This window comes from Mustela nigripes, chromosome 14, assembly GCF_022355385.1.
Source record: "Mustela nigripes isolate SB6536 chromosome 14, MUSNIG.SB6536, whole genome shotgun sequence".
In the NCBI taxonomy this organism is placed as follows: domain Eukaryota; kingdom Metazoa; phylum Chordata; class Mammalia; order Carnivora; family Mustelidae; genus Mustela; species Mustela nigripes.
Genome location: NC_081570.1, coordinates 105,472,091 through 105,491,080, shown reverse-complemented (window position 1 = coordinate 105,491,080; position 18,990 = coordinate 105,472,091). Strand labels below are relative to the sequence as shown.

The 18,990-nt window shown below is 47.6% G+C and overlaps 3 protein-coding genes across 5 annotated transcripts; 1 reads left to right on the top strand and 2 right to left on the bottom strand.

Moving 5' to 3' along the window:
• Positions 1 to 2,347: 2,347 nt before the first annotated feature.
• Positions 2,348 to 6,406, bottom strand: CIART (circadian associated repressor of transcription). The gene is given in 7 exon segments (XM_059374498.1): positions 2,348 to 2,833; positions 2,835 to 3,005; positions 4,551 to 4,662; positions 4,775 to 4,853; positions 5,082 to 5,157; positions 5,309 to 5,728; positions 6,316 to 6,406. Coding segments are annotated over 6 exon segments (1,152 nt in total). The 5' UTR covers positions 5,669 to 5,728; positions 6,316 to 6,406; the 3' UTR covers positions 2,348 to 2,479.
• A 1,564-nt stretch (positions 6,407 to 7,970) lies between these two features.
• On the bottom strand, positions 7,971 to 13,291 carry C14H1orf54 (chromosome 14 C1orf54 homolog). 3 transcript variants are annotated; one of them, XM_059374496.1, is made up of 6 exons: positions 13,187 to 13,291; positions 11,877 to 11,960; positions 11,389 to 11,447; positions 10,839 to 10,949; positions 8,727 to 8,825; positions 7,971 to 8,049 (listed from the first exon to the last, which is right to left on the bottom strand). In XM_059374496.1, the coding sequence occupies exons 1-5, from the start codon at positions 13,230 to 13,232 to the stop codon at positions 8,730 to 8,732; spliced, it is 396 nt and encodes a 131-aa protein (XP_059230479.1). In that variant the 5' UTR covers positions 13,233 to 13,291; the 3' UTR covers positions 7,971 to 8,049; positions 8,727 to 8,729. The 3 variants fall into 3 exon arrangements, with proteins under 3 accessions (XP_059230479.1, XP_059230478.1, XP_059230480.1); XM_059374495.1 differs by having other exon boundaries at positions 8,727 to 8,828; positions 13,187 to 13,290; XM_059374497.1 differs by lacking the exon at positions 8,727 to 8,825.
• A 2,267-nt stretch (positions 13,292 to 15,558) lies between these two features.
• APH1A (aph-1 homolog A, gamma-secretase subunit) lies at positions 15,559 to 18,794 on the top strand. Its single transcript, XM_059376020.1, has 7 exons — positions 15,559 to 15,926; positions 16,493 to 16,663; positions 16,844 to 16,917; positions 17,154 to 17,276; positions 17,430 to 17,557; positions 18,012 to 18,135; positions 18,470 to 18,794. Exons 1-7 carry the CDS (start codon positions 15,583 to 15,585, stop codon positions 18,532 to 18,534), a joined length of 1,029 nt encoding a protein of 342 aa, XP_059232003.1. The 5' UTR covers positions 15,559 to 15,582; the 3' UTR covers positions 18,535 to 18,794.
• The last annotated feature ends 196 nt before the right edge of the window (positions 18,795 to 18,990 follow it).

The following is an 18,990-nucleotide window of genomic DNA, read 5'->3' as shown; positions in this document are numbered from 1 at the left end:
TGAGATCATGACCTGAGCCGAAGGCAGCGGCTTAACCCACTGAGCCACCCAGGCGCCCCTTATTTACTCATTTGAGAGAGAAAGAGAGAGAGCAAACATGAGCCAGGTTGGGGGGCGGGGTGGAGAATGAGGAAGGGGCAGAGGAAGCAGAAGATTCCTGGCTGAGCCGGGAACCCAACACAGGGCTGGATCCTAGGATCTCAAGGATCCCTGGATCCTTGAGGAAAAGAGGAGAAGGAGGACAATCAGACTCAAGAGATGTTTTCCAGAAGGGGAGACCTGGTCTCACTTGTGGGAGGAATAAATATTATATGTAGGAGAAAAAAATAAATAATTCAAGAACAATGTGAAGTTACAAGATAAAGAGGGAATAAATGATACAGCAAAAGTTCCAGAGGAGAAAGGTAATGCAGAGCACAAACGGAGAGGTTTGCCTTAGAAAGGAGGTCATGCGGCAAGCCTGGGGGCTCAATTGGTTAAGCATCTGCTTTTGGCTCAGGTCATGATCTCAGGGGTCCTGGGATTGAGCCCTGCATGCGGCTCCTTGCTTAGCAGGGAGTCTGCTTCTCCCTCTCCCTCTGGCCCTCTTTCTGCTCATGTTCCATATAAAATGAATGAAATGAAATATGAAATGAAATGAAATAGAAAGGAGGTCATGTTCTCTGAAACCAAAGACAATTGTTCCCTGAGAACAGGGACTTGAGAAATAGGGGAAAGATGTATAACTAGCTGTGAGAAACATGCTAAGTAGCCAATAAACAATAACTAAAATGACCAAGTAGTCTGATACACTGCCAAGGCTTAGGATGGGAGAAGACATGGTTTTGGTGGAAACTGGGACAAATGAGTCAGTGTGATATACAGAGAAAGGTAGATATAGATAAATTAACAGACTGTCATGTTTGCCTCCTGATAACGCTCAGTAGCTTTCTTTACTCTTGCATACATTTAGTTGCAGCCTTTTTTTTTTTTTTAAGATTGATTTATATATTTTAGTGGGGGAAGGGCAGAGGGAGAGGGAGAGAGAGACTCTCAAGTAGGCTCTATACCCAGCATGGGGTTTGATTTCACAACCCTGAGATCATGACGGGAGCCAAAATCTAGAGTCGGATGCTTAAGCTTGACAGATTGAGCCATGCTGGTGCCCCTCCTGCAGCTTTTTGAAAAAAGATGTGGCCCAGTGTCTGAGGAGACTCCCCATTCAGACAGTTCTAGGGCACCACTTCCTCTTTGAAACAGACAATGACAGTGGGTGTTCTGGTTCTTTTTTTTTTTTTTTTTTTAGATTTTTATTTATTTATTTGACAGACAGAGATCACAAGTAGGCAGAGAGGCAGGCAGAGACAGAGAGAGTGGAACGCAGGCTCCCCACTGAGCAGAGAGCCCGATGTAGGGCTCAATCCCAGGACCCTCGGATCATGACCTGAGCCAAAGGCAGAGGCTTTAACCCACTGAGCCACCCAGACGCCCCAGGGTGTTCTGGTTCTTGTGTCCCTCCTCTGCCCACAGAAGATGACATATGCATTTATCCACAAGCATCAACAGCTCTCATCAAAACAGAGAGCTATCCCAGAGGAGAATCTGCTAGTCTGGGCCAGCTGGAAGACTACAAAAGGGAAAGGTACTAGTCTCTGAGACTAAATGAAAACACAAGTCCAATTCCAAACCCTGTAACCGTCCCAGGAGTGGTCCCTAGGAAACCAGCTGTAGTCTCATTTGCTCTCCACAGAGAGGACTTTTGTCATCATTTTTGTCCACAGAATTTTTATAATCCCATCCAGACTTCTAACTTGCTGGAGCTCAGGTGCCTGGGTGGCTCAGTTGGTTGAGCAACTGCCTTCAGCTCAGGTCATGATCCTGGAGTCCTGGGATAAAGAACCGCATCGGGCTCCCTGCTTGGAGGGGAGTCTGCGTCTCCCTCTGACCTTATCCCTTCTCATGTTCTCTTTCTCTCAAAATAATAAATAAATAAATAAATAAATAAATAAATAAATAAATAAAATCTAAAAAAATATATATATATGGGCGCCTGGGTGGCTCAGTGGCTTAAGCTTCTGCCTTCTGTTCAGGTCATGATCCCAGGGTCCTTGGATTGAGCCCCACATCGGGCTCTCTTCTCAGTGGGGAGCCTGCTTCCTCCTCTCTCTCTGCCTTCCTCTTTGCCTACTTGAGATCTCTCTCTCTGTCAAATAAATAAATAAAATCTTTAAAAATATATATATATATATATATAACTTGCTGGAGCTCACTGTCACAAACATTCCCACCCCCTTTCTTCTCTGCAGCTCAGAGGATCGATACTGGTACTTAGAGCAGAAAGTTGCAACTTCCTTCAATCAACAAACTGTTTAGGTATAAAATTTCTTTAATCAAAAAGGACTTCTCTCAACACAAATGCACACATTAAAAGTAAAAAAAAAAAATAGATGACAGAGACATATATTTACACAAATCGGAAACCACAGTCTCAAGTCCTGGATTAGGGGTTGAGAGAATGGACATCAGGAGCAACTGGAGGATGGCTTCTCCACTGCTCTAGCTGTCCCACAGTCATCTCTCTGACCATGGTGGGTAGACTAGGACCAGATTGGGTACAGCCCCAGTCTGGTGGCAGAGTTACTGGCAAGTGGTGGCAATAAGGTCCATCTCCAGAGAGTTTCTTAGGATCACCAGGGATGACAGGAGACACTGTAGTGGGTGGAACTGGAGAGGCTGGGGCAGAGTGGGTGAAGGGCTGCACTCCATGCTGGACAAAAAGGATGACACCAATGCTGGCTCCAGTGCCTAAAGGACCATGGCTAAAGGAAAGGGTACCTGGGGAACTGAGGGGGGGGGTTGCAAATTGGAGTGGTGTGGATCCAAGTCAGGTGCATAGTTGGCCATTCAGTGAGATGCCAAGGCTGCTTTGGTTTCAACAGTAGATGTCCTAGCTGTGTATGGTCCGTCTTTTCCATGGGAGGTGCAGGAGAGGAAGCAGCTGAGGAACTGTGGTGGCTCGAAAAATGCTAGAAAGGGGAGACAAGAAGAAAAAAAATATGTGAGAGAGCTTTCAGATTAATTCCACTTGGTTGCTTAAAACTTTTCTTTCCCTGGGGACTCTTTGCAATGGAAACATACCTCGTTTTATGCAACAGCTCATTTTCTGCCAGGCAATGATTAAAAGTTTTAATAACCTAATTATACTTTCATTTACTGAACCAATACTTGAAGGCTTGTTATGTACCACACACTATATCAGGCACTGGACATTCAGACAGGCAAAATAAAACAAACAGTTCCATAGGTTCTCATTGTTTTTAAAATAATTCGTTTTGGAGCTTCTTTCTTAAAAGTCTATTTTTAGTTGGAATCATCATTCACCAATTTCTGTATTTTATTTTATTTATTTTTAAAGATTTTTTTTTAAAGATTTATTTATTTATTTGACAGAGAGAGAGATCACAAGTAGGCAGAGAGGCAGGCAGAGAGAGAGGAAGGGAAGCAGGCTCCCTGCTGAGCAGAGAGCCCGATGCGGGACTCGATCCCAGGACCCTGAGATCATGACCTGAGCCGAAGGCAGCGGCTTAACCCACTGAGCCACCCAGGCGCCCAATTTCTGTATTTTAAATTTTAATTTCCCTTTGTTGAGTTTCTTAAATGTAAGTTAATATGCGGGCAACATCCTCCTGCTTATTTTTTTTAAAGATTTTATTTATTTGACAGAGACACAGTGGGAGAGGGAACACAAGCTGGGGGAGTGGGAGAGGGAGAAGCAGGCTCCTCGCTGAGCCAGGAGCCCAGTGTGGGGCTCGGGGTTCCTGGCTCGATCCCAGGACCCTGGGACCATGGCCTGAGCCGAAGGCAGATGCTTAATGACTGAGCTACCCAGGATCCCTTGCTTATTTTTAAGTGAGTTATTCCCACAGCAATAATGACTATGGTTAATAGAATACAAGAAGGACTGTCCATTATCTATAGGAGATTTTACCCTCCCTGTCATTCGCGGAGATAATAAATAGCCTATTATTTGAAGGCACAAATATCCTATTATTTGACCACCTGTGTGGTCACTTCCACACAGGTCCTTCTATGCACACATGACAGCCCTCCTCCCCTCCCAGTGATATACTTATAATGACCAGTCCTTGAAGCCCACCCTTCCAGAGGATTTGGTACAAGGATACTTGGGTAGGAGTAAAAAGAGGGAGAAGGAAAGAGTTTTAGGGCAACAGAGAAGAAAGGATTTATAGAGAAAAGCTAAGAACTCTTCCTGCATCACTCATTTGACCAGGTGAAAAGCCTTCTGTATCTATGCAGAAAGAAGATAAGCTGCAACATGAAGGATAGGGTTAAACTTCATGAAGTTCTTTGTAGTGATCAGAACAAAACAGAACAAAAACCATACAGGAATCAAGACAGTGTTGGAAGGTGAGGCATTCCCTCCCCTGAAAGGAAACCTGTTGTAAAAGAGGAAAAGACTCAAGAGAAAACAGAAGAAGGAACCCATTTCTGCAGGTACACTTTGTTTCCTTATTTCCCCCCCCCCCCCCCTCAGTTTTACAAGTTCTCACCTTGGTCAGCTGATGCCTGCTATTACCCAATGATGACTTTTGGGCAGCTATATGAGGAAACCAAGTCTTTAACATCCCTTCTACCTGTAGCAAGGTTCCTAGGTAACGTTCCCTGTGAAAAAGACATTTCTTTAAAAAGCCATTAACTGTGAAAAAGCAACAAGACAGGATTATAGATATCTCCTTTTTTACGAAGTACCGAGGAAAGAACCAGGGGAACTTACCCCATCTGTGGCTTCTGCAAAACACCTACAATACGCTGGATTCTATCCATTGCCACACTCTGCTGGAAACTGCTCAATCCTGGGGTCAGGGAGAGAGAAAGGCATCAGGGGTTGAGATTCAAGAATTTCGTCAGGGAAAGGAAGGACAGAACAGGGTTAGAATAAATGCACCTAAAGAAATTAAATCACAGATGCAGAAAGGTAATAATGTATCCTATGAAGGTTTAAGAGAAATACACATTTAAAACATTGAGAGAAAGAGAAAGAGATGAACCTAGCCCAGAATCGCAACTAATCAGATAATTACCTCTCTCAAATCGACCTGTCTTCAGCCCATTCAGTAGGTCTGTGAGAGGGCGAATGAATCCTTGAAGCTCTTTACACTGTAGGAAAACAGGACAAAGGCTGTGAGAGGACTGAGAATTCCTCCCCACCTCCAAATCTGGGAACCAACATTATCTTCATAGGGTCCTTACTAACAATCTGGATGCTAAGTCATTCTAGTATTGTCTCCTTTCTCCTGCTTTCTCTTACCTTCTGAGCAAAAAGCAAGTCTCCTTCTGTGGTACAACCCTGGATGTTTATGTTGGGCTGTAATTCACCATCTCTTGATCTTTTGACCCCAGATCCTGCCAAAGGAGAGGCCAAGCCCCGTTGTTCCAAGTGAGATACTGTATGTTGGTTGCTGGAAACCTTGGGCCGTTGCTTGCAGCGGATAGGACCAGGGCTGGGCCGAGAACCTCCCCTTTGCCCGACAGGGTCGGACATGGGGTCATGGGTCTCCTTGTCCTCCCCCTCACTATCGGAGAGGAGGCCACTGTTCACTGGGGAGGTGGAAAAAGAGGAAGAGAGAGAGTAGGAAGAACAGGAGGAAACGCTAGCTGGAGAATCCATAGGTTCAGAAGCAGGGGCTGGAGAGCAACTGCCGGAGTACCCAAAAATCGGAACCTGCAACTGAAGAGCAAAGCGAGGGAGTTTGTAACCATAACCTGGAAATTAGGAAATGGATTGGGAGACTGGGGTGTACTGTGTGGGACGGTAATACCTCTTCTCTCCTCCCCAGCATTACATGTCTCAGAGACAATAGAAAAAATCATCTCCTCCTCCTGCCCGCCCCCCCTTCAGTTAAGAACCTGGACTAACCCTCTGGCCTCCGCAGAACAGTTTCTCAGTATGATACAGACTGTTCTTCCCTCCCCTCTGTTCAGAGTAAAAACCGACTTGACACTGTCCCCTGACAGTTGTTCACCGGGTCTGTTCCCAGCCTGACCCTGCAGTGAAGGCTATTGGAGAACCCTAAATCCCCAGTAACCCACACAGCTGTAGGGACGAGTGACCCCGTAGGGACCACCCCCACAGGACCCTCCCGCCTCTTCCCAATCTTTCTGATCTGGATCTCTGAGCCGGGACCCTCTACAGTCGCGTCTGCCACGTGATGCTATCCTTCCCAATACCAAGATCTGCTTTCAGTCCCAAAACCTACTCCCTCCGGGTCTGATCCTCTCGCGCGGTTCGCTTCCTTATCCTGCAAGCCTCCTCACCGGTGCCGGTCCGCTCAGCCCAGGCTGTCTCCTGCTCCTTCTCTAACTCTGCGGGTCTCTGCTGCCCACCTCCGCCTCTCTCCCACGGGTCCCGCCCCTTCTCTTCCCCCTCCCCGACACGTGCGTCTGGGCACGTGCCTTACCCCTGCGTACACAGACCTCGCACCCTCATTGGCCGTCTAGCCGGTGGCACGTGACTCTTGTTACCGAAGTTCACATTCAATTTGCTACAGCCTACAGGGGCTCGGCCAATAGAGATCCAGGTAGATGACGATTGGCTGAAAGGGAATAATTCCGTGCCCCGCCCCTACATGCGGCCTGAGAACAGGACCCGGTGATGAGAAAAGGAGGAGGACAGGAAAAGAGTGGAAAAGGGCGGAGCCCGTGGCGTTAAATAGGATGATGGTGGGCAGAAGACGTGCGGTTGGAGTATGCAGACTGGTTGTGAGATCTGCGGCTCGCGTGTTGCGATATGAGACTCGGGGTTCCTCCTCGGTAGCAGCCCCCCCCCCGGCTGCTCCCCTCCCCTCTGAGCGCCTCATCTCACGAGGGCAGCACGTGGAAGCCATCAGCGACTGGAGTCTGCAACGTGTAGTGAGAGAATGGATGTATCCCACTGTGTATCCTCTCCCCCTCTGGGTCGCGCGGCCCTCGTGACTCTCGGGTTTCTGCTTCATCCTCTCCGCCTCCTCCTCCTACAAGTTGGGTGCCTCCTGCCCTGCTGGGTGAGGAGGGTGTGGACTGCCGCCGAGAACACCGCGTCCTCTCGCGCACTCCCACTGGGGCGGCTCCTCTGGCCCTTTCCTTACATAACCCGCCACGCACGTTACCAGCTCAGATGCCAGCCAGCCACGACTCTAGAGGTCAAAGCCGAACTCGGTTGTTCCTGACTTTTCTATCCGGGCCCCTCGGCCCCTGCGCCCTGAATTCTGTGCCTTCTAGCGCAGGGAACGAAGTATGGGTAGGTCCCTGATTTCCTAGTGGACATTTGTCCACCTTCGTTTCCTTTATTTGTTCCCTGGGGAAGATTCGAAAGGCTTGGAAGGAGGGATGGTGCCGAGTCCGGAGATGACAGAGTCAGGAATTTACTATTCAGTGCCCCTTGCAAGTACTCAAAGTACAGCGCGGCGAAGGAGAGGCTCGGGGACCGAGGGTTGATTGAGGTTGTGGCACCTAAGAGACCGCAAGGGGGCAGACCAGTTCTGATTAGGGTCTCGAGGACAGAGAGTTAAAATATGTCCCTGCCTGCCCTAATTAAGCGCTGGAAAAGGCACATTGTTGGGGGTTGGGGGTGTAAGTGGAGGAGGGTGTGAATTTTTAAGATCTATTCTAAGTAGTTTTTAATATTTTACATATGTTTAACAATGTGCTTATTTTATAAAAAGAAAGAAGTGTTCTACAAAAACCTCAACTCTCTTCCCAAACACACTGTCTCAACACCATGTGTAATAAAATATTAGAATTAGATGAAATTAACTGTCTGTTGGTGCTATTCTCCATTCTTCACATTTCAGGTTTATTCACAGTCCTAACTATTCCCTCTAATTCTACTGCCACCTAACTCCCTTTCTATTCTACCCTTCCATCCCCATATCCTGGTGCTCTCTTTAGCATTGTGAGATTAGAACAGACCCTTATGAAGGAGTAGACAGAAACCAGGTTATTTCATTTATTTATCTTCCAATTTCCTCTTCCCAAATCCCCATCAAAAGAGTTGTAGCAGCCTTCTTTCTCCTAAAAAAGCAAAGAAAAAGGGAAAAATAGGGGGCTCAGGAAGCTCAGGAAGCCCTTCCCCCCCCCCCCCCCCCGCCATGAAAACTCCCCAGATTTCATATTCTGGGCTAGATTTCCCTCATCTCCTGGAAGATAGGTCCCCTCCCCTCCTCATTCCTTCCTCTGGTAAATCTCTTCACCCATAGTTATTTAGAATCCCAATTTTAAATCCCTTTCCTATAGCACAGGCTTCTCTTCCCTCCTTCTTGCCTCCACCATCTCTCCTCTACTTTTAGGGAACCAACCACCACCCCTTCTGCCTCTGAACTTTGCCTCTTGACTCTGCCAGGTTGTAGGGCACCTCCCACTATGCCCTCTGCCATATCTTAAACTACCTCCTGGCTGGAACAAGCTTTAATTCCTCAAGGAAATCTGGAGAGGTTTCTTCTATTTCACCTGCTTCTGCTGTAGGAGGTCCTGAAGTTCTCCCAGTTCAGAAAAAAGTAATGACTCTCATTTGAAAAGTCTTTGCCTCAACATCTCCTAAACTTCTTTAAAATTAGAGAGGATTTTTCTAAAGGGGACCCCTTGACCTTCAAGCAGCAGAGAATTGATTGACCAGGCTGGAAACACTAGCCAGAGATATTTGTAAAAAATTACTTCATGGACTCCCCCAAGGCCAGTGGCTGCACTCTCACCTTCTACATGAAATACATCCCCCCCTGAACGAGGGCCCAGGACAGGAGGAGGGGAACAGGACTCTGCAGACTGGATACAGCATCGTTCAGATCTGGACTCTGCTAAAATACAGACATTCCCCCACGGTAGGCCAGTGTCATCCTTCCTATCATCCCTCCTCCCCCTCTGGAAGGATAGCCATCTCTTTATACGACCTCAGTGTTTCTTTCTTCTGAACTTAGAGAAAGATCCAGCTCTCCTCCCCTTAACTATGAGGAGTCCTTTCCTCTGTGCCTTTCAGCCTCCTGAGCATACCAGGGAGGGTCAGCTCCATTCAACAATGTGTATTTTTTTATCTGTTATGTGCATGACACTATGCTTAGTCACTGCGCAGGTGCTACAGCGGGGATTTAAGTGTGATTAAGACCTTGCTCCTTGGGGCACCTGGGTGGCTCAGTGGGTTAAAGCCTCTGCCTTCAGCTCAGGTCATGATCCCAGGGTTCTGGGATCAAGCCCCGCATCAGCTCTCTGCTCGGCAGGGAGCCTGCTTCCTCCTCTCTCTCTGCCTGCCTCTCTGCCTACTTGTGATCTCTGTCTGTCAAATAAATAAATAAAATCTTAAAAAAAAAAAAAAAGACCTCCTTTCTTCAGAGAGTTTACAATCTAAATGGAGCCTACTATATACCTTAAAATATTTCCTTGTCCTTGTCATCAATCACCAACTTTCCATTCTTACTGATTCCTCCCATCTGTGTTCAACTATATTCAGGCTACACTTTGATCCTCTTGCCCTTTCTGGCTGTTGCTTCTCTTTTTTCACTACCAGATTTCTCAAATAATTGGTCTATATTCTCCTTTACCTTCTTCACAAGGTACTCCCTCTCTAACTCCACAAAAACTTAACTTTTGCTTAACCACTCTAAAACTTCTTTCTTTAGAGCTACCAATGACCTCCTTTTCTTTGGCCTCTTCGTTGCTTTTTCTTGATTATATTAAACTTTATCCTCTAGATTCTATAATACAGACTTGGCTCTCTGCCTACCCCTTCAATCAGTTCTTCTCCATTTCCTTGGTTGATTCCTCTTCCTCCTGCTAACTACAGGCATAGTCATTGGCCTTTGGTCTTCTGTGTACTGGCTCTATTGAGCTTGTCTACTTTCGTAACTCTGACTTTGCCCCTTAGAACTGTAGCTCTGATGTAGGTCAGCTACCTTTAGGACAGCTACCTTTAGAACACCCTCATAGGGTTGTCACCATAAATTCAGCTTGGCCAATACCTAATTTATATAAATACCTAATTTATAACTTCAGTCCTAAACCATTCTGACCTTTCACAGTTCCCCTTTTGGTCAGCCATTTTCCCAGACATCCATATTTGAAACTTGTAAGCTATTTCAACTCTCTCCTCATTTATTGCTCATTGCATTTTCTTCAAAATATTAATTTTTCTCCTCTTCATTCAAAATGCTATTTCCCTAGTCCAAGTCTTTAATGGATTGTTTCCAGAATGATGTAAATCTCATGCATCTCTCTCCACTCCACTGACACTTCAAATTCTCTCGTGATTCAGCCCTATTGCTTTCCCTATGTGAAATTACCAAGAAAGTATTAGGAGACTTGTAAAGGTTAATTTTTTAAAAAATTTCCCATACACCTTCTCCTTCAATCATACCTATCCACCAAACATGCCATATTCTGTCTCCTCACCAATGTAGCTCTTACATCTGCCATTCTTCCTTCTAATTATTTTTCTACTTTCATAACTTACTGCCACTCAAAAGCTTACCTATTCTTCAAAGTATATCTCACCTTCTAAGAGTCTTTGAGGCCAGTGTATTCTGATTTCTGTCCTTCCACTGACTAAAACACTTGCCTATGTCAGATGCTCTCAGATATATATGTAATTAAACATGGATATGAACCTCTTCATTTTGTCCTAAATGTTTTGTAAGTGTGAATTGAGGTGTGATGGCCAAGCTGAGCTAGACACCTGCATTGCTATATTAGTTATTTGGTTCCTTCTTCCACCGAAGCCTATTATTTCAGCCCTCCCTCTGTTCTCTGTCACCAGCCCTGGGATCCACCACTGCCCCCCTCACCCCGCCCCACCCCGCCATCCCCAACCCACTTACTGGTTCCCTTGTCATTGGTTTCACTGTTTCCGGCTTCTGAGTGTGTGCACCTTCTGTTTCATGGCTAATGGTGGTCTCTGCTGCTTCCCTTACCTCCTTATCCAACCTGTTCTGCCCTCAGTAGGATCAAGAAACACAGAGTTATCAAAAAAAAAAAAAAAAAAAAAAGAAACACAGAGTTATCATTGCTTCCATCCAACATCCTCAGAGTTTTTCTGTTTAGACTCCTTCTCTCCTGCACCCCCCACCCCCCAAAACTTAAGCTCAGGGATCCTCCCTACCTTACGTTTGCATAGATTATGTACCCTATCCCATCACCAATTCCCCAGAGTCAAGGCGTGCCCCTCACTCTCAATGTCTTCTCAAACCTACTGAATTCTGGTTTTATTCTCTTCCCCAACTGTGGTTAACATGTCTGCTTTGGGCCTCTTTCCCAGTTCCATTTCACTAACTCATTTGCATTCCTGCTAATCATTTATATTTCGACACTGCCCAGTTCTTTTTTTAACTGTTAACTATCCTGACCATCTTAGATGTAGAGGTCGCTCACCAGTCTGTCCTCAGATTCAAACATGGAGTAATCAACAGTGAAATTTGCACTGAAGTCATCTGGGGAGAAGAAAAAAATCAGTAGTGACAAATGAAAAAGGTAGCAGTAGGTCAAGAAATGGAAGGAGGTAGAAACTGCTCAGAATACCTTAACTTGCTCAAGTTGCAAAATTTATTGGTGTAATCTAATTCTAATGAACTTGAATGTTAAGAATGTTTTTGAATGTATCTGCATTTATGTTTTCAAACTGGTATTGAAAATAATTTACAAATTTGAAAATCTTCAAATTGTTTCAGCTGGTTTCCAAAGAATTGAAAATCACTAGCTTGAGAAATAACATTATGAGGCTTGATAAGGACTTTGCTCATAGCCTAATTTCTCTCTGATCTAGTTGTTCCCATTGCAAAGAGAAAGGCAAAGTCTCAGAACTAAATCTCCCCGAAACCTCTGTGCATCCTGCTATAGCTCAGAGCCTTCTACATACTCACCATAATTGGGAGTGACTGTGTAATAATAGACCACCTGATAATAATCATCCTCTTCCAGTCCTTCTTCATCCTCATATTCTTGTCCTATGGGGACAAGGACCAGAAGTCAGGCAGCATCTGGAACTCCTTAGCAAGATAAGGATACCAGAAGGTGACCTCAGCTCTATCAATTTCTTTTCTCTCTGCCCCCCCCTCCAAGGGTTTTACTATCTCACTGCCTCTAAACCCTTCTCAGTCTTTGGGGCTCCATATCTATGATGAGGGCTGTTACTCCATGCCCTTTCAACTTAGGAACTCCTAGAGAGAAAACAAATCCCTTCACATTCTGTAAACCCAAAATGAGAGCTAAAGCTAAAAAAGGTAGGAAGCAGAGGTGCCAGGAAAGAAGAACTCCAAATTGCCTCCCCAGTATTCCACACACCGTATTGGATTTGTGAGAGCCCTCCTTCTCTTCTTGGTGTGTCTCACACATTAACACAAACACAAATCTTAGGTTTTTGGACTTGGGTTTTAGTTCAGGATTCACCGCTAACTAGCAGAACGATTCTGAAGAAGCCACTTAACATCCGCTCTCTTTAAATGAGTCAGCTGGACTAAATGACCCATCTGCATTAGTTTTTCTTCCTTCCCAGGACTAAAAATATGTGGCTTTGGCATGATTAGATCAAGGACTCCAGGCCTCCACATTTCCCTAAGCTCCTTGAATGCTCTCCCTGAACCCCAGGCAATGACACAGGAATCTGGAGGAAAAGGAAACAATGAGAGTACCTGGCAGCCTGGAAACAAAGGAGGGAAGGAGCCAAGCTACTTTGGGGACTCTCTCCCGGAGGGAAGCCAGTTCTCCACTACCCTAAAGGCCCCCCCCCCCCCCCCCCCCATTTCTGTTTCCTTACTAATATAACGGTTTTTCTCCAGCCCTCTGGGAAAGAAGATACCCTGGCTTCTCTCACCAGTTTCAGACTGCACCATCTTCCAGGAGCCCACCTCTCTCCTCCACCCTCTCTGGAGTCCCTTTCCATCTTACTCAACTCTGGTGATGGAGAGCTAAGGTCACTCTTGTCAGGACCTTCAAGTATCTGGGGCTCCATCCACATAAGCTTGTCTCTTCTTTGACAGGACTCTGCTTTCTTCCCCTTTTCCTGGCTCTATGTTCCAGGTCCCCCCCCCCCCCCCAACTGGACTCTGGCACAGATGGGTGTTATCACCCTCCATCAAATTGCGCCTCTCACCCTCTCCTCATTTTTCTTTTCTTCCACCCCACTTATGATAGAAGACCTAGTCCAAGAGCTCAGGGAGAGAAGTGAACTTACCTAGGATAAGTTGCACAGCAAGGATGGCTACGAAGAGGACATCCATTCTGGATTCTGCACTATTGTTGTGAAAGTAAAAAAGGAAATTACAGAGTTTCTCACCAAACTTACCCCGCCTTCTGCCCTCCTCCAACGCTGCAGCAACTCTTCTCCCAGGGGGTTGAATTCCCCACCCACTTGCTGACGGACTAGATCCTCAGTTGTGACTGGTCAGCCAGATCTGCCCAGATTAAGAGAGGCAAAGTGGGTTTTGAGGTGAATGGGTGCACTGAATTCCCCAGCCCTAGATTAGATCCGTTCAGGACTCCCGAGGTGACCACCACCAAGACAAGCTAACAAACAAGCAAAAAGCCAAACCAAAACAAAAAACCTCAGCTGGCCTAGGAACTTCCTGTCTCCCCTCCTCTCCTTCCCTCCTCAGTCCTCACAACAAGATCCCCCTCCTTCTCAGTGTCCCTGACTTACAATCACCAAGCAGACTTGAGGCTTATGCACAGTCTCTCTTCACAGGCAAAATGTTGTGAGGAAGGGATGGGCATTTTTTCTGGACTGAAAAAAATTCCCTCTCCTCTGCCTATCTTGCATTATGAAGTACAGGAGCAATATCAACATCATTGTCTGATACTCAAAGCACTTACTACATTACTTCTGATAAAAATCTCTCAGCCAAGGCTAGTTATTTCCTCTCTAGTGAGTACTGACCTCATTTCATTTCTTTCTCTACTTCCTGGATATAGGATGGAAGAAGGGAGGAAACAGCCTCTTTTCCCATATAGATGCCCCCGTCCTCCCACTTTCAGTCACTTGGTATGCTCCCTTATTCCAGCCCACAGGGATAGAGGGTCCTCTCACTGTTTTCTCTGCTTTTGTATTTCCCCTTTCCATTTCATTCAACTAAGAAACATTTAGTAACGTATATGCTAGGCCTGGTCTGATAGGCAACGCAGGGTCTTACTGGCAAGGGGATGAGCGTCGTTATGTTTTTTAAGAGGAAGTTGGTAAGTTTCTATTCAACATCTACTAAGAGCCAGGTGCTATGAGGGTCTCTGTGGAACCACTTGTGGACAAGACAGGTTTAGGTGCCTGCTCTCCTCCGTCAGAAGGTGCTGTGGTAATAGCTCTAAAGAGAGATAAGAAAAGTTGTCTCACTCCTATCTCTTCCCCTGACTCAGCCTGTTAGGCTCAGAAGCAAGACATACTGGAGTTTTGAGCACTGGCCAGGATGTTTCCATCCTCTGAGCCTTTTGGGGAGAGGATTTGCTTGATTATGGTGTTTTCCATGTAAATCTACACAACCTATTCCTTCAGCTCCTTTTAAGAATTTCCTGGAAAAAAATGTAAAATGCTTATGTGGATGTACCCATATGCATTAAGTCATAAGTCATTTCCAGGAAGGAAAGGAAGCCTGGTTCCCTTTGAACAGTTTCTGTGGTTTTTTGATACTTTGATAGTCTCTCAAAAACAATTTTCCAGATGTCCTCACTTTCCCGTCCTGGTACTCTTTTACCTAAATATCCTTTCTAAAGGCAGACCCTAGCCCCATCCAAATGAGGTCACAATACCCTCTTCTCCTACTTTAATTTTCTCTCACTGTGATACACACAGCCACTGTGCATTCCACCAGCCTAAGGAAAAGATACCACTGAGGTTCATTTTCAGAAAATAAATGGAGGAAGTGTGACCTAAAAGGAACTGTATGACTTGGCTGGTGTGTGTGTATGTGTGTGTGTGTGTGTGTGTGTGTGTGATTTTCCTTCAACCCCATAGCTTGAATTGCTTTTTTACAAACAGTCTTAACTTTGAATCTTAACACCAAAGGCCAGGTAACGTCCTTCCTAACATTGCTTCCCAGGCTCCTATTCTTCTGATTCACTGGTCATGACAGATGAAGGCTTCATTAGCGATATACCCACTGAATTGCATGTTTCCTATACTAGCCTGTTAAAAGAATCTTACTTTTAAGTCTAACCTTCATCTCTTAGGCAGTAGCTCTAGCCCATTTCCTCTCATTCAAGTAAGAACAATACCCGTCCCTATCTCCCTGCACCCTCTATCCTGTGCTTCTTTGTATTTGTCCTTTAGGTTCCAACAGGATCTGCCCCCCACCCCGCCCCCGCCCCCCTGCATCTCTTCACGAAGACGTAGAATTGCTACCACTCTTCTACAAAATAACGAAAGAAAGCCGCAGGCAAGGCCCAACGGGACCCAGGAACCCAGGCCGGTCCCAACCCACTCCCTTCTTTGACCGGCCGAGCCACTCCCAGAACGCGGGTCGAAGGCTCAGTAGGGCAGAAGGACTACAACTCCCAGCAGGTAGTACTGCCCCGCTCCCGCAGCTCCGCCCCCGCCGAGTCTCCATTGGCCTTCGGTGGGTGGGGATTGGATGGGAGGTGGCCATGGGGTTGCGGCAGGGGTTTGTTACCTCTTCGGCTTCCGTAGAGGAAGTCGCGCGGACCTGTATCTGGGGTTTCGGTGTCCCCCCTCCCCTTCCCCGGGGTCCGGGGGTGACATTGCACCGCGCCCCTCACGGGGTCGCGTCGCCACCCCAAGCGGACTCCCCAGCTGGCTTCCTGCCCCCATCCACCCCTCTCGGCCAGGCTTTCCACTCCGCCCCCTGCTGCCCAGCCATGGGGGCCGCAGTGTTTTTCGGATGCACTTTCGTCGCTTTCGGCCCAGCCTTTGCGCTTTTCTTGATCACTGTGGCTGGGGACCCTCTTCGCGTCATCATCCTGGTCGCGGGGTGAGTAGGGGGTCGACGAGACGCGGGAGGGCGCCAGAGAGAGAGAGAGAGAGAGAGAGAGAGAGGGATCCGGAAGGGGCTGGGCAAGCTTGGGAGCCTGAGTTGGGGGAGTCAAGTCGGAGGTGAAGATTGGAAAGCGTCGAGTGAGGGGTGTAGATGATTTGCCCTTTCCCGCAGTTGGTTTCCGCCTTCCAGGGATTGCACAGATTCCTCCTATACTCCTCCCGACGACGTCAGAGGAGGCCCAAGGCCAAGACTCGTGAGGGGGTTGTGCTGACCTCCGGCGGCCTCCGGGAGGATCCAGGAACGGATACCCCTCGCTACTGCGCGTGTACATTCTGGCTTCCATCGCTCTGAAGACTCATTAATCAGATTTCTATCCCTTCCCCTGCGTCCAGATCCCTACATGACTACCTTGGTGGAGACACCGATCCTATCTCCTCCCAGTCTCTCTGACCATCCGGAAGTGTAACTTCCACTTTCCATGCTGCAGCCTTGATTGGTTCCACCTCCTTGATTTCTCTGGCTCTTCCTACCCTGACCTGATTGCCCTTGTCTTTCCTTAGGGCATTTTTCTGGCTGGTCTCCTTGCTCTTGGCCTCTGTGGTCTGGTTCATCTTGGTCCATGTGACCGACCGGTCAGATGCCCGGCTCCAGTATGGCCTCCTGATTTTTGGTGCTGCGGTCTCCGTCCTTCTACAGGAGGTGTTCCGCTTTGCCTACTACAAGCTGCTTAAGTAAGAAGATGGGATGGTTCCGAGGGGAGAAGGGCAGAGGACTGCACTATGAGAAGTGGGGTAAAATGCTGGGTGGTGGGTTTGGAAGAGGAGGCACTAAAGGGAGGACGTTAGAGGGAAAGGAGCATTCCTGCCCTCCCTCATATTTCCCCTACCCCACCCCACCCTGCCCCATCCCAGGAAGGCAGATGAGGGGTTAGCATCGCTGAGTGAGGACGGAAGATCACCCATCTCCATCCGCCAGATGGCCTATGGTGAGCCAAGGGAGAGGGACTGGAGGAGGGAGTTGGACACCCCCTCTCTCCCGGGGAAGTAAAAAACATCCACGTGTTCTAAGTGGCTGCTGCTTTTCCTTCATACTTGACTTCCAAGGAGAAGTGGTTTGGAGGGGAGAGTAGGTGTGGGGGAATTGCCACTGGGAATGGGGCGGGATCACTGATAATCAGGTTATAGAGATCTGTAACATTGATGAGACCCTCCTTCCCCCCAGTTTCTGGTCTTTCCTTCGGTATCATCAGTGGTGTCTTCTCTGTTATCAATATTTTGGCTGATGCACTTGGGCCAGGTGTGGTTGGCATCCATGGAGACTCACCCTATTACTTCCTGACTTCAGGTAAGGTCTGCTTTCCTGCTTGCCTTCCTGCCCTATCCATCCTTGGCCTTGATCTGGTTTATTAGCCTTCACTGGGAGACCTCTTTGGCTCAACATCTCAGGAGGCTGGGAGAAGATGAGGGATGTAGCTCATCCCCATCTCCCTCCCTGCAGCCTTTCTGACAGCAGCCATTATCCTGCTCCATACCTTTTGGGGAGTTGTGTTCTTTGATGCCTGTGAGAGGAGACGGTACTGGGCTTTGGGCCTGGTGGTTGGGAGTCACCTACTGACATCAGGACTGGTGAGTTGGGGATACCGGACTGAGTTAGAGAGAAAAAACTTTAATGGTGAGTGGGGTGGAGGGGTGATAGATTCTCACTTCTTAACATTTTAAAACGTACCTAGAGAGGCGCAGCAGAAAGGTAAGTGTCTAGAAGTCTCTCACCTCAGCATCAGTTGTATAACCTGCTCCGGGGATGCTCTGGGAGGAGTTTGAATGGATTAGTCCAACTGTAATACAAATGGCTGAGAGGAGCAGGAGGGTGAGAAACCTCTGGGGTAGCTAAAAATCAAAAGTCCTCTTAAACCATAAGATGTTGGTACCCTGAAGGGAAGGATGGGGGAGGGGGAGGGGTGGGGAGGGTTGAGTGAGCCAACTGGGGGGGGGGGGAGGTTTAGGTGAAAGGCATGAAGAGAATGTGGGGATTAGGCAGAGGGAGAAACTAACTTCTTTTCTACTCTTACCCTATCCCTAGACATTCCTGAACCCCTGGTATGAGGCTAGCCTGCTGCCCATCTATGCAGTCACTGTTTCCATGGGGCTTTGGGCCTTCATCACAGCTGGAGGTTCTCTCCGAAGTATCCAGCGCAGCCTCTTGTGTAAGGACTGACTACCTGGACTGATCGCCTGACAGATCCCACCTGCCTTCCCACTGCCCATGACTGAGCCCAGCCCTAGCCCGGGTCCATTGCCCACCATTCTGTCTCCTCGTCGGTCCATCCCACCACCTTCAGGGTTTTGCTTTGTCCACTCGTCACCTTTAGTCTCTAGGCTTCACCAGGAGCAGCCTGGGTTCAGCCAGTCAGTGACTGGTGGGTTTGAATCTGTACTTATCCCCACCATTTGGGGACCCCCCCTCGTTGTCCAGGACTCCCCATGTGTCAGTGCTCTGCTCTCGCCCTGCGCAAGACTCACCCCCCTTCCCCTCTGCAGGCCGCCGGCAGGAAGACAGTCGGGTGATGGTGTATTCTGCCCTGCGCATCCCACCCGAGGACTGAGGGAACGTGGGGGGGACCCCTAGGCCTGGGGTGCCCTCCTGATCTCCTCGCCCTGTATTTCTCCATCTCCAGTCCTGGACAGTGCAGGTTGCCAAGAAAAGGGACCTAGCTTAGCCGTTGCTGTGGAGATGAAATTAATGGAAGCTCAAGGGTAGACGAGCTCTCAGTTTCCCAGTACCTCCTCCCCAGACTGGGCGTCTTGGTCTTTTTCTCAGGTCTGAGGGGAACCATTTTTGGTGTGATAAAGACCCCAAACTGCCTTTTTCTTTTTCTTTCTTTCTTTCTTCTTTTTTTTTTTTTGAGTGGGGGAGGGAAGAGGTGTGTTGGAATTCTTCTAACATCCTTGAACTATATTTTTCCTCCCCAAATTGCTCCTCATGGTGGGGCTTATATCTATCCACCTTTCCCCTTTGTCCCAGGCCTTGGGGAAAAGAAGGAAGTGCATGTTTGGGGAAA